The 16,415-nt window shown below is 43.7% G+C and overlaps 3 protein-coding genes across 3 annotated transcripts; all 3 read left to right on the forward strand.

The window, feature by feature from the left end:
• Positions 1–3,596: 3,596 nt before the first annotated feature.
• On the forward strand, positions 3,597–4,350 carry LOC307168935 (zona pellucida sperm-binding protein 4-like; the record flags this gene model as incomplete). Its single annotated transcript, XM_079889240.1, has 3 exons — positions 3,597–3,798; positions 3,875–4,067; positions 4,137–4,350. The coding sequence occupies exons 1-3, from the start codon at positions 3,612–3,614 to the stop codon at positions 4,348–4,350; spliced, it is 594 nt and encodes a 197-aa protein (XP_079745366.1). The 5' UTR covers positions 3,597–3,611.
• Positions 4,351–8,033: 3,683 nt separating this feature from the next.
• LOC307168936 (zona pellucida sperm-binding protein 4-like) lies at positions 8,034–8,787 on the forward strand (the record flags this gene model as incomplete). The annotated part of the gene is made up of 3 exons (XM_079889241.1): positions 8,034–8,235; positions 8,312–8,504; positions 8,574–8,787. Exons 1-3 carry the CDS (start codon positions 8,049–8,051, stop codon positions 8,785–8,787), a joined length of 594 nt encoding a protein of 197 aa, XP_079745367.1. The 5' UTR covers positions 8,034–8,048.
• Positions 8,788–12,533: 3,746 nt separating this feature from the next.
• Positions 12,534–13,287, forward strand: LOC307168937 (zona pellucida sperm-binding protein 4-like; the record flags this gene model as incomplete). The annotated part of the gene is made up of 3 exons (XM_079889242.1): positions 12,534–12,735; positions 12,812–13,004; positions 13,074–13,287. Exons 1-3 carry the CDS (start codon positions 12,549–12,551, stop codon positions 13,285–13,287), a joined length of 594 nt encoding a protein of 197 aa, XP_079745368.1. The 5' UTR covers positions 12,534–12,548.
• Positions 13,288–16,415: the final 3,128 nt, after the last annotated feature.

A 16,415-nucleotide genomic window follows, 5' to 3' on the forward strand; every position in this document is an offset into this window, starting at 1 on the left:
CTGAAATGCCCCTCATGCTTCAACCACTTTTTACAGGAAGAGACACTCACGACAAGACCATCTCTAGTGGGCAAACTGTGGTGTCTAGTGGACAAGTTAACCTGGTCAAGTGAATTTTAGTGTTTTAATAAACTTCATGAAACTCAACCTGTTTCTCTTTGGTATTCATTTCTGTCTGGAGTTGGATGTTTCATGACTGTTCTCAGTTTGACTTCTGCACTACTAAGCCTTTTTCTTGTGCATTGAGATTCTTGACTTGAACTAAACAAGCCAAGTTTCTGCCTAAGCCATGTAACTTTGTAACATTCTGCCTATACAAGGCAGGATACACCACAAAATGTTTTAGACCCTCTATGAAAGCTTTGGATAGAATTGCTCACAATGTAAACAAAAAAGCAAGCTCAAATGACAAACCAAAGTGTATTAAATAGAAAGCACTGAAAATCAATGTATACAAAAATGTAATTGTGTGTTCCAGTCCAATGTTGTGTATGCGTTGAATCGGCCTCACCGGTAAGCTGTTTAAGTCTGTGCACATGATGAACAGTGCTGTCCTGTGAAGTGATCTACAAGGTGAAATAATCCAGCAAGTATATCTCCACAAAGTCTGTCAATGACAGCCAAGCTGTGTATTGCGATCAATCGCTAATCCAAAAGAGCAATAGTAAAGTTGCTCCCTTAACAGAAGTGAAGTTGATCAGCTGAAGTTAAGTGACGGCTAAGTATGATAACCCATACTTGGAATTTGATCTCCAAGTTAGTGCGCACACATTGCAAATGTGGATACACACACCCAGAGCAGCGGGCAGCCTGTGTGGTGCCAGGGGAGTGATTGGGGGTTAGGTGCCTTGCTCAAGGGCACCTCAGTCATTTCCTGCCGGTACTGGAATCAAACTAGCAACCTTTGGCTCACCAGTCCAACTCTGTAACCATTAGGCCATGACTGCCTGCGTATGACGTCACAGGGATTCCCAGGTGTAACGATCAAGACTCTTGCTCAGAAAAAAAAACAGTAAGACCAACACTCGACAGGGGCAACAAAAACCCAGGGATTCTTTAATATAAGAACATCTGACATGTATAACTCTTTAATCAGTTTAATAAGCCATCTTATAAATATCCCCTTTATGTGGCCACGCTACAACTTTACTATTTGCCAAGTTCTAGTCGTTAACTTGGGCCCATGTTCACGTTTCACATATCAAATTAAAGTTTTAGCTTCTCTCTGTTTGAGGCTTTACATACGACTTTATGGCTGGACTAGCATAACTGCATATATTGACGCCCAAAACCCTCTGAGGTCACTCGTTGGCTTTTTGTAATGCTTTTTTTACAGTCACGCAAGTATAGAATCATATGTTGGGATAAAGGATTGGTTGATACTGAATTTTGGTAATTTATTTTTTTAAATTTCAGGCTAGTCCCAGTAATGTAGACTGCTTTCATTTAAGCATTAATCCCTTAACTGTTGTATCCCAACTAGGTAGCTGTCCAAGGCCTTGTTTACACCTGGTACTAAGAAGCATTTTTGTAAATCGGATCATAAGTGGACTGAGGTAAATGAAGGTGTAAAAAAGGGGCTAATTATTTTATTTTTTTTGAGCTTGTCTATTTTTGGCCACTTCCAGAGGTAGTCCAACACATTTGACCATTTTGCTTTCACAAAGTAGATGCTCATGTGGTTGAATGTGTTCGAACAGCCGCAAAACGGTGTACTCTACTGCCTACTGACCTTGTACGTAAACATTTTAAGAAGTGCGCTAGCAGGTGTGATTTAAACTTTCTTAAAATATACAGGCCTGTTGCCATGAGAAAACTATGATGTGTTTCAAAAAAAAAAAACAATCCAGAATAGCTAAAACATCTAATATAAAAAAGGCTGAATTCAGAATGGCAGAAATAGTACTAGCATACTATTCTGAATTCAGCTCAATGTGGTTTTATGTATGTTCAAAAGGGGAAAATTGACTTAAGAAACAATAGAATCACCTAGTTGCATAAACTCCCACTCGTGCAAGTCTGGAGAATTATGACTTAATGAAGAGGGTGGGATTATCATTAATTAGCCAAACGTCTGTAGAGTACAAAAAGGACCAAAGGGCAGCACCTCAGCAGTGTGACTAGGTGTTGAACAATGGCAGGAAGTTGGTGGGCTGTTCAGTCTCTGGCACTTTGTGTTTGGTTCTGTGCTTTCAGTCATGCTCTTCCGAAGTGGAGTGATCCGCCCCAGAATCCTCAAGCGCTGATGTTCCAGCAAACTGACAAGCGGTTTCAAAAGCCATTTCAACAGCAAGCTAGTCAACAGTTTCTTCCGTCAGGTCAACAGCAAGCTAGTCAATGGTTTACTCAGCAGGTTCAAAAGCCAGTTCAACAGCAAGCTAGTCAATGGTTTACTCAGCAGGTTCAAAAGCCAGTTCAACAGCAAGCTAGTCAACAGTTTCTTCCGTCAGGTCAACAGCAAGCTAGTCAATGGTTTACTCAGCAGGTTCAAAAGCCAGTTCAACAGCAAGCTAGTCAACGGTTTTCTCAGCAGGTTCAAAAGCCAGTTCAACAGCAAGCTAGTCAACAGTTTCCTCAGTTAGTTCAACAGCAAGCTAGTCAACAGTTTCCTCAGTTAGTTCAACAGCAAGCTAGTCAGTTTCCTCAGTCAGGTCAACAGCAAGCTAGTCAACAGTATCCTCAGTCAGTTCAACAGTTTCCTCAGTTAGTTCAACAGCAAGCTAGTCAACAGTTTCCTCAGTCAGTTCAACAGTTTCCTCAGTTAGTTCAACAGCAAGCTAGTCAACAGTTTCCTCAGTCAGTTCAACAGCAAGCTAGTCAACAGTTTCCTCAGTTAGTTCAACAGCAAGCTAGTCAACAGTTTGCTCAGTCAGGTCAACAGCAAGCTAGTCAACAGTTTCCTCAGTCAGGTCAACAGTTTCCTCAGTCAGGTCAACAGTTTCCTCAGTCAGGTCAACAGTTTCCTCAGCAGTTTCAGCCTAAGCAGCCAGTGGCACAGGCAGAGCCCCTTGACAAGTGTACTGTAGCTGATTATGAGCAGATTCAATGTGGACCACCTGGTATCAGTGGTGCGGAGTGTGCTGCTATCAACTGCTGCTTTAATGGACAGCAGTGTTACTATGGGAAGGCAGGTAAGAGTGTAGAGTCAATGTAGAGGCATTCATGTTAAACTGATCCTCAGCAATAACCTGCTCTTGTAACTCGTTCCAGTGACTGTCCAGTGTATAAGAGATGGTCAGTTTGTGGTAGTGGTGGCTAGAGATGTTACGCTGCCTCGATTGAGCCTGGATTCAGTCCGTCTCCTGGATGGAAGTGATCCAGCTTGCAGTCCTGTGGGATCCACACCTTTCTTTGCTATATACCAGTTCCCTGTCACTGCGTGTGGCACAAGCATGATGGTGAGTAGCTGCTTGTGGTTTTGTTCTGCATGGCTTAGAATGGATTGGATGCCAACAATGTTACTATTTGCAGGAGGACAGTGGGTATGTGGTGTATGAAAACAGAATGACCTCCTCATATGAAGTGGGTATCGGACCACTTGGTTCCATTACAAGGGACAGCCATTTTGAGTAAGTGATGTATGCTTTATCATAAATGTGAATCATTGACAAATGCTACAAGCTCACTGTTTGTTGTCCAGGCTTCTCTTCCAGTGTAGGTACTCTGGTACCTCTGTGGAAGCTCTGGTTGTGGAGGTCAACACCGTTCCTCCACCTCCACCAGTAGCTGCTCCTGGACCCCTCAGGGTGGAGCTTAGACTGGCAAATGGTCAATGTGTCACCAAAGGCTGTGCAGAAGGTAAGTGTTTGTCCCAAGTATGCCTAAAGCCTTTCTAAAGCTCCAGTTTCTAGTTAAACACTGCATTCTTCCTCAGGGGACGAGGCGTACACGTCCTACTACAGTGACGCTGATTATCCAGTTACAAAAGTCCTGCGGGAGCCGGTGTATGTTGAGGTGCACATTTTGGAGAGGACCGACCCCAACATTGTCCTGATGCTGGGACATTGCTGGGCGACATCAACCCCCAGCCCACTCAGTCTACCCCAATGGGATCTTCTGGTTGATGGGTGAGTAAGGCCAGTCTTTTTCCATCTAGTGTGCTGTAAGGCATTTCTGAGTGCCTCTTTGCCTTTCAGATGCCCTTACCAGGATGATCGTTACCTGACCACATTGGTTCCAGTGGTTGGATCATCTGGTCTTCAGTTCCCGACCCACTACAAGCGCTTTGTTGTGAAGATGTTCACATTTGTAGATCCAGCATCACTGGCTCCTCTGCAGGAAACCGTATGCTCTACAGCCTTACCTCAACCCTTAATATTAGTGCTTTTTACAGTGAATTCTATGGCTTAACCCTTTCCCCCTCTGTTAGGTCTTCATCCACTGTAGTACAGCGGTGTGCCATCCCTCCTCTGGCTCCTGTGAGCAAAGCTGCACTAGGAAAAGTGAGTGCTTGCTGTAAGTTGACTTCAGGAACTGAGAATTTGACTGAAATGCCCCTCATGCTTCAACCACTTTTTACAGGAAGAGACACTCACGACAAGACCATCTCTAGTGGGCAAACTGTGGTGTCTAGTGGACAAGTTAACCTGGTCAAGTGAATTTTAGTGTTTTAATAAACTTCATGAAACTCAACCTGTTTCTCTTTGGTATTCATTTCTGTCTGGAGTTGGATGTTTCATGACTGTTCTCAGTTTGACTTCTGCACTACTAAGCCTTTTTCTTGTGCATTGAGATTCTTGACTTGAACTAAACAAGCCAAGTTTCTGCCTAAGCCATGTAACTTTGTAACATTCTGCCTATACAAGGCAGGATACACCACAAAATGTTTTAGACCCTCTATGAAAGCTTTGGATAGAATTGCTCACAATGTAAACAAAAAAGCAAGCTCAAATGACAAACCAAAGTGTATTAAATAGAAAGCACTGAAAATCAATGTATACAAAAATGTAATTGTGTGTTCCAGTCCAATGTTGTGTATGCGTTGAATCGGCCTCACCGGTAAGCTGTTTAAGTCTGTGCACATGATGAACAGTGCTGTCCTGTGAAGTGATCTACAAGGTGAAATAATCCAGCAAGTATATCTCCACAAAGTCTGTCAATGACAGCCAAGCTGTGTATTGCGATCAATCGCTAATCCAAAAGAGCAATAGTAAAGTTGCTCCCTTAACAGAAGTGAAGTTGATCAGCTGAAGTTAAGTATGATAACCCATACTTGGAATTTGATCTCCAAGTTAGTGCGCACACATTGCAAATGTGGATACACACACCCAGAGCAGCGGGCAGCCTGTGTGGTGCCAGGGGAGTGATTGGGGGTTAGGTGCCTTGCTCAAGGGCACCTCAGTCATTTCCTGCCGGTACTGGAATCAAACTAGCAACCTTTGGCTCACCAGTCCAACTCTGTAACCATTAGGCCATGACTGCCTGCGTATGACGTCACAGGGATTCCCAGGTGTAACGATCAAGACTCTTGCTCAGAAAAAAAACAGTAAGACCAACACTCGACAGGGGCAACAAAAACCCAGGGATTCTTTAATATAAGAACATCTGACATGTATAACTCTTTAATCAGTTTAATAAGCCATCTTATAAATATCCCCTTTATGTGGCCACGCTACAACTTTACTATTTGCCAAGTTCTAGTCGTTAACTTGGGCCCATGTTCACGTTTCACATATCAAATTAAAGTTTTAGCTTCTCTCTGTTTGAGGCTTTACATACGACTTTATGGCTGGACTAGCATAACTGCATATATTGACGCCCAAAACCCTCTGAGGTCACTCGTTGGCTTTTTGTAATGCTTTTTTTACAGTCACGCAAGTATAGAATCATATGTTGGGATAAAGGATTGGTTGATACTGAATTTTGGTAATTTATTTTTTTAAATTTCAGGCTAGTCCCAGTAATGTAGACTGCTTTCATTTAAGCATTAATCCCTTAACTGTTGTATCCCAACTAGGTAGCTGTCCAAGGCCTTGTTTACACCTGGTACTAAGAAGCATTTTTGTAAATCGGATCATAAGTGGACTGAGGTAAATGAAGGTGTAAAAAAGGGGCTAATTATTTTATTTTTTTTGAGCTTGTCTATTTTTGGCCACTTCCAGAGGTAGTCCAACACATTTGACCATTTTGCTTTCACAAAGTAGATGCTCATGTGGTTGAATGTGTTCGAACAGCCGCAAAACGGTGTACTCTACTGCCTACTGACCTTGTACGTAAACATTTTAAGAAGTGCGCTAGCAGGTGTGATTTAAACTTTCTTAAAATATACAGGCCTGTTGCCATGAGAAAACTATGATGTGTTTCAAAAAAAAAAAACAATCCAGAATAGCTAAAACATCTAATATAAAAAAGGCTGAATTCAGAATGGCAGAAATAGTACTAGCATACTATTCTGAATTCAGCTCAATGTGGTTTTATGTATGTTCAAAAGGGGAAAATTGACTTAAGAAACAATAGAATCACCTAGTTGCATAAACTCCCACTCGTGCAAGTCTGGAGAATTATGACTTAATGAAGAGGGTGGGATTATCATTAATTAGCCAAACGTCTGTAGAGTACAAAAAGGACCAAAGGGCAGCACCTCAGCAGTGTGACTAGGTGTTGAACAATGGCAGGAAGTTGGTGGGCTGTTCAGTCTCTGGCACTTTGTGTTTGGTTCTGTGCTTTCAGTCATGCTCTTCCGAAGTGGAGTGATCCGCCCCAGAATCCTCAAGCGCTGATGTTCCAGCAAACTGACAAGCGGTTTCAAAAGCCATTTCAACAGCAAGCTAGTCAACAGTTTCTTCCGTCAGGTCAACAGCAAGCTAGTCAATGGTTTACTCAGCAGGTTCAAAAGCCAGTTCAACAGCAAGCTAGTCAATGGTTTACTCAGCAGGTTCAAAAGCCAGTTCAACAGCAAGCTAGTCAACAGTTTCTTCCGTCAGGTCAACAGCAAGCTAGTCAATGGTTTACTCAGCAGGTTCAAAAGCCAGTTCAACAGCAAGCTAGTCAACGGTTTTCTCAGCAGGTTCAAAAGCCAGTTCAACAGCAAGCTAGTCAACAGTTTCCTCAGTTAGTTCAACAGCAAGCTAGTCAGTTTCCTCAGTCAGGTCAACAGCAAGCTAGTCAACAGTATCCTCAGTCAGTTCAACAGTTTCCTCAGTTAGTTCAACAGCAAGCTAGTCAACAGTTTCCTCAGTCAGTTCAACAGTTTCCTCAGTTAGTTCAACAGCAAGCTAGTCAACAGTTTCCTCAGTCAGTTCAACAGCAAGCTAGTCAACAGTTTCCTCAGTTAGTTCAACAGCAAGCTAGTCAACAGTTTGCTCAGTCAGGTCAACAGCAAGCTAGTCAACAGTTTCCTCAGTCAGGTCAACAGTTTCCTCAGTCAGGTCAACAGTTTCCTCAGTCAGGTCAACAGTTTCCTCAGCAGTTTCAGCCTAAGCAGCCAGTGGCACAGGCAGAGCCCCTTGACAAGTGTACTGTAGCTGATTATGAGCAGATTCAATGTGGACCACCTGGTATCAGTGGTGCGGAGTGTGCTGCTATCAACTGCTGCTTTAATGGACAGCAGTGTTACTATGGGAAGGCAGGTAAGAGTGTAGAGTCAATGTAGAGGCATTCATGTTAAACTGATCCTCAGCAATAACCTGCTCTTGTAACTCGTTCCAGTGACTGTCCAGTGTATAAGAGATGGTCAGTTTGTGGTAGTGGTGGCTAGAGATGTTACGCTGCCTCGATTGAGCCTGGATTCAGTCCGTCTCCTGGATGGAAGTGATCCAGCTTGCAGTCCTGTGGGATCCACACCTTTCTTTGCTATATACCAGTTCCCTGTCACTGCGTGTGGCACAAGCATGATGGTGAGTAGCTGCTTGTGGTTTTGTTCTGCATGGCTTAGAATGGATTGGATGCCAACAATGTTACTATTTGCAGGAGGACAGTGGGTATGTGGTGTATGAAAACAGAATGACCTCCTCATATGAAGTGGGTATCGGACCACTTGGTTCCATTACAAGGGACAGCCATTTTGAGTAAGTGATGTATGCTTTATCATAAATGTGAATCATTGACAAATGCTACAAGCTCACTGTTTGTTGTCCAGGCTTCTCTTCCAGTGTAGGTACTCTGGTACCTCTGTGGAAGCTCTGGTTGTGGAGGTCAACACCGTTCCTCCACCTCCACCAGTAGCTGCTCCTGGACCCCTCAGGGTGGAGCTTAGACTGGCAAATGGTCAATGTGTCACCAAAGGCTGTGCAGAAGGTAAGTGTTTGTCCCAAGTATGCCTAAAGCCTTTCTAAAGCTCCAGTTTCTAGTTAAACACTGCATTCTTCCTCAGGGGACGAGGCGTACACGTCCTACTACAGTGACGCTGATTATCCAGTTACAAAAGTCCTGCGGGAGCCGGTGTATGTTGAGGTGCACATTTTGGAGAGGACCGACCCCAACATTGTCCTGATGCTGGGACATTGCTGGGCGACATCAACCCCCAGCCCACTCAGTCTACCCCAATGGGATCTTCTGGTTGATGGGTGAGTAAGGCCAGTCTTTTTCCATCTAGTGTGCTGTAAGGCATTTCTGAGTGCCTCTTTGCCTTTCAGATGCCCTTACCAGGATGATCGTTACCTGACCACATTGGTTCCAGTGGTTGGATCATCTGGTCTTCAGTTCCCGACCCACTACAAGCGCTTTGTTGTGAAGATGTTCACATTTGTAGATCCAGCATCACTGGCTCCTCTGCAGGAAACCGTATGCTCTACAGCCTTACCTCAACCCTTAATATTAGTGCTTTTTACAGTGAATTCTATGGCTTAACCCTTTCCCCCTCTGTTAGGTCTTCATCCACTGTAGTACAGCGGTGTGCCATCCCTCCTCTGGCTCCTGTGAGCAAAGCTGCACTAGGAAAAGTGAGTGCTTGCTGTAAGTTGACTTCAGGAACTGAGAATTTGACTGAAATGCCCCTCATGCTTCAACCACTTTTTACAGGAAGAGACACTCACGACAAGACCATCTCTAGTGGGCAAACTGTGGTGTCTAGTGGACAAGTTAACCTGGTCAAGTGAATTTTAGTGTTTTAATAAACTTCATGAAACTCAACCTGTTTCTCTTTGGTATTCATTTCTGTCTGGAGTTGGATGTTTCATGACTGTTCTCAGTTTGACTTCTGCACTACTAAGCCTTTTTCTTGTGCATTGAGATTCTTGACTTGAACTAAACAAGCCAAGTTTCTGCCTAAGCCATGTAACTTTGTAACATTCTGCCTATACAAGGCAGGATACACCACAAAATGTTTTAGACCCTCTATGAAAGCTTTGGATAGAATTGCTCACAATGTAAACAAAAAAGCAAGCTCAAATGACAAACCAAAGTGTATTAAATAGAAAGCACTGAAAATCAATGTATACAAAAATGTAATTGTGTGTTCCAGTCCAATGTTGTGTATGCGTTGAATCGGCCTCACCGGTAAGCTGTTTAAGTCTGTGCACATGATGAACAGTGCTGTCCTGTGAAGTGATCTACAAGGTGAAATAATCCAGCAAGTATATCTCCACAAAGTCTGTCAATGACAGCCAAGCTGTGTATTGCGATCAATCGCTAATCCAAAAGAGCAATAGTAAAGTTGCTCCCTTAACAGAAGTGAAGTTGATCAGCTGAAGTTAAGTATGATAACCCATACTTGGAATTTGATCTCCAAGTTAGTGCGCACACATTGCAAATGTGGATACACACACCCAGAGCAGCGGGCAGCCTGTGTGGTGCCAGGGGAGTGATTGGGGGTTAGGTGCCTTGCTCAAGGGCACCTCAGTCATTTCCTGCCGGTACTGGAATCAAACTAGCAACCTTTGGCTCACCAGTCCAACTCTGTAACCATTAGGCCATGACTGCCTGCGTATGACGTCACAGGGATTCCCAGGTGTAACGATCAAGACTCTTGCTCAGAAAAAAAACAGTAAGACCAACACTCGACAGGGGCAACAAAAACCCAGGGATTCTTTAATATAAGAACATCTGACATGTATAACTCTTTAATCAGTTTAATAAGCCATCTTATAAATATCCCCTTTATGTGGCCACGCTACAACTTTACTATTTGCCAAGTTCTAGTCGTTAACTTGGGCCCATGTTCACGTTTCACATATCAAATTAAAGTTTTAGCTTCTCTCTGTTTGAGGCTTTACATACGACTTTATGGCTGGACTAGCATAACTGCATATATTGACGCCCAAAACCCTCTGAGGTCACTCGTTGGCTTTTTGTAATGCTTTTTTTACAGTCACGCAAGTATAGAATCATATGTTGGGATAAAGGATTGGTTGATACTGAATTTTGGTAATTTATTTTTTTAAATTTCAGGCTAGTCCCAGTAATGTAGACTGCTTTCATTTAAGCATTAATCCCTTAACTGTTGTATCCCAACTAGGTAGCTGTCCAAGGCCTTGTTTACACCTGGTACTAAGAAGCATTTTTGTAAATCGGATCATAAGTGGACTGAGGTAAATGAAGGTGTAAAAAAGGGGCTAATTATTTTATTTTTTTTGAGCTTGTCTATTTTTGGCCACTTCCAGAGGTAGTCCAACACATTTGACCATTTTGCTTTCACAAAGTAGATGCTCATGTGGTTGAATGTGTTCGAACAGCCGCAAAACGGTGTACTCTACTGCCTACTGACCTTGTACGTAAACATTTTAAGAAGTGCGCTAGCAGGTGTGATTTAAACTTTCTTAAAATATACAGGCCTGTTGCCATGAGAAAACTATGATGTGTTTAAAAAAAACAAAACAATCCAGAATAGCTAAAACATCTAATATAAAAAAGGCTGAATTCAGAATGGCAGAAATAGTACTAGCATACTATTCTGAATTCAGCTCAATGTGGTTTTATGTATGTTCAAAAGGGGAAAATTGACTTAAGAAACAATAGAATCACCTAGTTGCATAAACTCCCACTCGTGCAAGTCTGGAGAATTATGACTTAATGAAGAGGGTGGGATTATCATTAATTAGCCAAACGTCTGTAGAGTACAAAAAGGACCAAAGGGCAGCACCTCAGCAGTGTGACTAGGTGTTGAACAATGGCAGGAAGTTGGTGGGCTGTTCAGTCTCTGGCACTTTGTGTTTGGTTCTGTGCTTTCAGTCATGCTCTTCCGAAGTGGAGTGATCCGCCCCAGAATCCTCAAGCGCTGATGTTCCAGCAAACTGACAAGCGGTTTCAAAAGCCATTTCAACAGCAAGCTAGTCAACAGTTTCTTCCGTCAGGTCAACAGCAAGCTAGTCAATGGTTTACTCAGCAGGTTCAAAAGCCAGTTCAACAGCAAGCTAGTCAATGGTTTACTCAGCAGGTTCAAAAGCCAGTTCAACAGCAAGCTAGTCAACAGTTTCTTCCGTCAGGTCAACAGCAAGCTAGTCAATGGTTTACTCAGCAGGTTCAAAAGCCAGTTCAACAGCAAGCTAGTCAACGGTTTTCTCAGCAGGTTCAAAAGCCAGTTCAACAGCAAGCTAGTCAACAGTTTCCTCAGTTAGTTCAACAGCAAGCTAGTCAGTTTCCTCAGTCAGGTCAACAGCAAGCTAGTCAACAGTATCCTCAGTCAGTTCAACAGTTTCCTCAGTTAGTTCAACAGCAAGCTAGTCAACAGTTTCCTCAGTCAGTTCAACAGTTTCCTCAGTTAGTTCAACAGCAAGCTAGTCAACAGTTTCCTCAGTCAGTTCAACAGCAAGCTAGTCAACAGTTTCCTCAGTTAGTTCAACAGCAAGCTAGTCAACAGTTTGCTCAGTCAGGTCAACAGCAAGCTAGTCAACAGTTTCCTCAGTCAGGTCAACAGTTTCCTCAGTCAGGTCAACAGTTTCCTCAGTCAGGTCAACAGTTTCCTCAGTCAGGTCAACAGTTTCCTCAGTCAGGTCAACAGTTTCCTCAGTCAGGTCAACAGTTTCCTCAGCAGTTTCAGCCTAAGCAGCCAGTGGCACAGGCAGAGCCCCTTGACAAGTGTACTGTAGCTGATTATGAGCAGATTCAATGTGGACCACCTGGTATCAGTGGTGCTGAGTGTGCTGCTATCAACTGCTGCTTTAATGGACAGCAGTGTTACTATGGGAAGGCAGGTAAGAGTGTAGAGTCAATGTAGAGGCATTCATGTTAAACTGATCCTCAGCAATAACCTGCTCTTGTAACTCGTTCCAGTGACTGTCCAGTGTATAAGAGATGGTCAGTTTGTGGTAGTGGTGGCTAGAGATGTTACGCTGCCTCGATTGAGCCTGGATTCAGTCCGTCTCCTGGATGGAAGTGATCCAGCTTGCAGTCCTGTGGGATCCACACCTTTCTTTGCTATATACCAGTTCCCTGTCACTGCGTGTGGCACGAGCATGATGGTGAGTAGCTGCTTGTGGTTTTGTTCTGCATGGCTTAGAATGGATTGGATGCCAACAATGTTACTATTTGCAGGAGGACAGTGGGTATGTGGTGTATGAAAACAGAATGACCTCCTCATATGAAGTGGGTATCGGACCACTTGGTTCCATTACAAGGGACAGCCATTTTGAGTAAGTGATGAATGCTTTATCATAAATGTGAATCATTGACAAATGCTACAAGCTCACTGTTTGTTGTCCAGGCTTCTCTTCCAGTGTAGGTACTCTGGTACCTCTGTGGAAGCTCTGGTTGTGGAGGTCAACACCGTTCCTCCACCTCCACCAGTAGCTGCTCCTGGACCCCTCAGGGTGGAGCTTAGACTGGCAAATGGTCAATGTGTCACCAAAGGCTGTGCAGAAGGTAAGTGTTTGTCCCAAGTATGCCTAAAGCCTTTCTAAAGCTCCAGTTTCTAGTTAAACACTGCATTCTTCCTCAGGGGACGAGGCGTACACGTCCTACTACAGTGACGCTGATTATCCAGTTACAAAAGTCCTGCGGGAGCCGGTGTATGTTGAGGTGCACATTTTGGAGAGGACCGACCCCAACATTGTCCTGATGCTGGGACATTGCTGGGCGACATCAACCCCCAGCCCACTCAGTCTACCCCAATGGGATCTTCTGGTTGATGGGTGAGTAAGGCCAGTCTTTTTCCATCTAGTGTGCTGTAAGGCATTTCTGAGTGCCTCTTTGCCTTTCAGATGCCCTTACCAGGATGATCGTTACCTGACCACATTGGTTCCAGTGGTTGGATCATCTGGTCTTCAGTTCCCGACCCACTACAAGCGCTTTGTTGTGAAGATGTTCACATTTGTAGATCCAGCATCACTGGCTCCTCTGCAGGAAACCGTATGCTCTACAGCCTTACCTCAACCCTTAATATTAGTGCTTTTTACAGTGAATTCTATGGCTTAACCCTTTCCCCCTCTGTTAGGTCTTCATCCACTGTAGTACAGCGGTGTGCCATCCCTCCTCTGGCTCCTGTGAGCAAAGCTGCACTAGGAAAAGTGAGTGCTTGCTGTAAGTTGACTTCAGGAACTGAGAATTTTACTGAAATGCCCCTCATGCTTCAACCACTTTTTACAGGAAGAGACACTCACGACAAGACCATCTCTAGTGGGCAAACTGTGGTGTCTAGTGGACAAGTTAACCTGGTCAAGTGAATTTTAGTGTTTTAATAAACTTCATGAAACTCAACCTGTTTCTCTTTGGTATTCATTTCTGTCTGGAATTGGATGTTTCATGACTGTTCTCAGTTTGACTTCTGCACTACTAAGCCTTTTTCTTGTGCATTGAGATTCTTGACTTGAACTAAACAAGCCAAGTTTCTGCCTAAGCCATCTAACTTTGTAACGTTCTCCCTATACAAGGCAGGATACACCACAAAATGTTTTAGACCCTCTATGAAAGCGTTGGATAGAATTGCTCACAATGTAAACAAAAGCAAGCTCAAATGACAAACCAAAGTGTATTAAATAGAAAGCACTGAAAATCAATGTATACAAATGTAATTGTGTGTTCCAGTCCAATGTTGTGTATGTGTCACGGGTGACAGAATGCTTGGAAAAGCGGAACCCTTTTTCCATGTTCCCCGAGGGGATTATTTTGGTGTAACGCCTCACTCCGGTTCCGGGTGTAGCAGGGGCATTGTCTAACCTAATTACCGCTGATGCACGGCAGGTGTGAGAGGAGCGGCGTTTGCACAGGCTTTTTGCTTCACAAGAGGAGGATAAAGGAGCCGTTCAGGGGAGAAGAAGGGAGTCGGTCGAGACAGTGGCTGGTGGTGCAGTTGCTGGTCGATGTTCAATTGATCAGTTGTTCGGCTGGGTCTCTGTCATCGTGTCTTGGGGTAGAAGATCTCCTGTTAGGGTGCTTACATTGGACGCTGTAATCCTGGAAATTCGTGTAAGTGAAGAACTGCCATTGGAGTCTGTCGTTTGGAGCTGTTTGTGGAATACTACTGGATTGAACTGCTGCTTGGATCTGTGCTGGAAGAGGAAGAGAGAAAGATAAGTGAATTAATTACATCATTGAATCAAATGTAAAGCTTGAAGAAAAGATTGTGAATGTGAAATTTACTATTGAGGAGGACATCTGTTTCAGATATACTGGAGAAGAACAGAGTTGAATATTCCTAATGAAATGCTTGGATGAAGTGAGGCTTTTGATCAGCCCTACTGTGTGAGTGATTTGCAGTTGTTTGCCTTACCTGATGCACGCCGAATTAATGCTGTGGATTTGTGGTGAACACGAGTGCTGTGTGCTATGCTGAGAAAAGTCTCCCAACGCCTGCTTTCATTTTTGTGAAGTGATCTACTTGTCCCCATCTCAATTCCAGAACGATACAACTGAACTGGTGAAGTAATGCTTTGTATTATCCTCTCTTCCACTGAGTATTGTTGTGAAGTAATTCCTCATTGAAGGCTCCTGTTGACCCTCTCTTTCTCTGAAATTACAAGTCTCGGGAAAAACCGTATGGCGGTGAAAAGTCCGAACCATTATACTTACTGACTGGGCTCTGAAGAAGTACAACATCGCTGGTAAAGCTGCCTATTGAGTCTCTCGCGAATGTCTGAGGAAAGTGTTTGATGCTGAGAGAAGAAACATTACCTGTTACTTACCGTCTGGGTCCTGCAGATGTGCAGCAACGCTGTGAAGTGAGTTTTAAGGTCACAATATCCCTTTCATGTCTTGCTAAGAGAATCTGCTGTTGAGAGAAGAAACATACCCTGTTACTTACCGTTTGAGTCCTGCAGATGTGCAGCAACGCTGTGAACCTGCAGATGTGCAGCAACGCTGTGGAATAAGGCCCTCCCCCCAGCCACTATCGCACCCTTGTGTTCCGAAGACAGTGAAGAATCGATCCAGCGGCTACTCCGGTCAAATAGCCCTAGAAGAAAAGAGTTGCTTATTCTTTCCTCAAGTTGATTGTTATTCAATAAAGATTGTTACTTTTGAACTCAATTACTTGCCTCCTCCTTTGTCCATCTGTTGCGTGCCTGTGGTGTCGGCTCCTCACGGTGGTGTCTGGAGTCAGGGGCGGCTGGTCATCCGAGTCCGCCCCGGCCTGCACCGGTGACATATGCGTTGAATCGGCCTCACCGGTAAGCTGTTTAAGTCTGTGCACATGATGAGGAACAGTGCTGTCCTGTGAAGTGAAATAATCCAGCAAGTATATCTCCACAAAGTCTCAGTCAATGACAGCCAAGCTGTGTATTGCGATCAATCGTTAATCCAAAAGAGCAATAGTAAAGTTGCTCCCTTAACAGAAGTGAAGTTGATCAGCTGAAGTTGAGTGACGGCTAAGTATGATAACCCATACTTGGAATTTGACCAAGTTAGTGCGCACACATTAGGAGCAGAGTAGTGAACACACACTGCAAATGTGGATACACACACCCAGAGCAGCGGGCAGCCTGTGTGGTGCCAGGGGAGTGATTGGGGGTTAGGTGCCTTGCTCAAGGGCACCTCAGACATTTCCTGCCGGTACTGGAATCAAACTAGCAACCTTTGGCTCACCAGTCCAACTCTGTAACCATTAGGCCATGACTGCCTGCGTATGACGTCACGGGGATTCCCAGGTGTAACGATCAAGACTCTCGCTCAGAAAAAAAACAGTAAGACCAACACTCGACAGGGGCAACAAAAACCCAGGGATTCTTTAATATAAGAACATCTGACATGTATAACTCTTTAATCAGTTTAATAAGCCATCTTATAAATATCCCCTTTATGTGGCCACGCTACAACTTTACTATTTGCCAAGTTCTAGTCGTTAACTTGGGCCCATGTTCACCTTTCACATATCAAATTAAGGTTTTAGCTTCTCTCTGTTTGAGGCTTTACATATGACTTTATGGCTGGACTAGCATAACTGCATATATTGACGCCCAAACCCCTCTGTCACTCGTTGGCTTTTTGTAATGCTTTTTTTTACAGTCACACAAGTATAGAATCATGTCTTGGGATAAAGGATTGGTTGATACTGAATTTTGTTAATTTATTTTTTATAAATAAGCATTAATCCCTTAACTGTTGTATCC

Source organism: Squalius cephalus, assembly GCF_949319135.1.
Source record: "Squalius cephalus genome assembly, chromosome: 12".
Lineage (NCBI taxonomy): Eukaryota > Metazoa > Chordata > Actinopteri > Cypriniformes > Leuciscidae > Squalius > Squalius cephalus.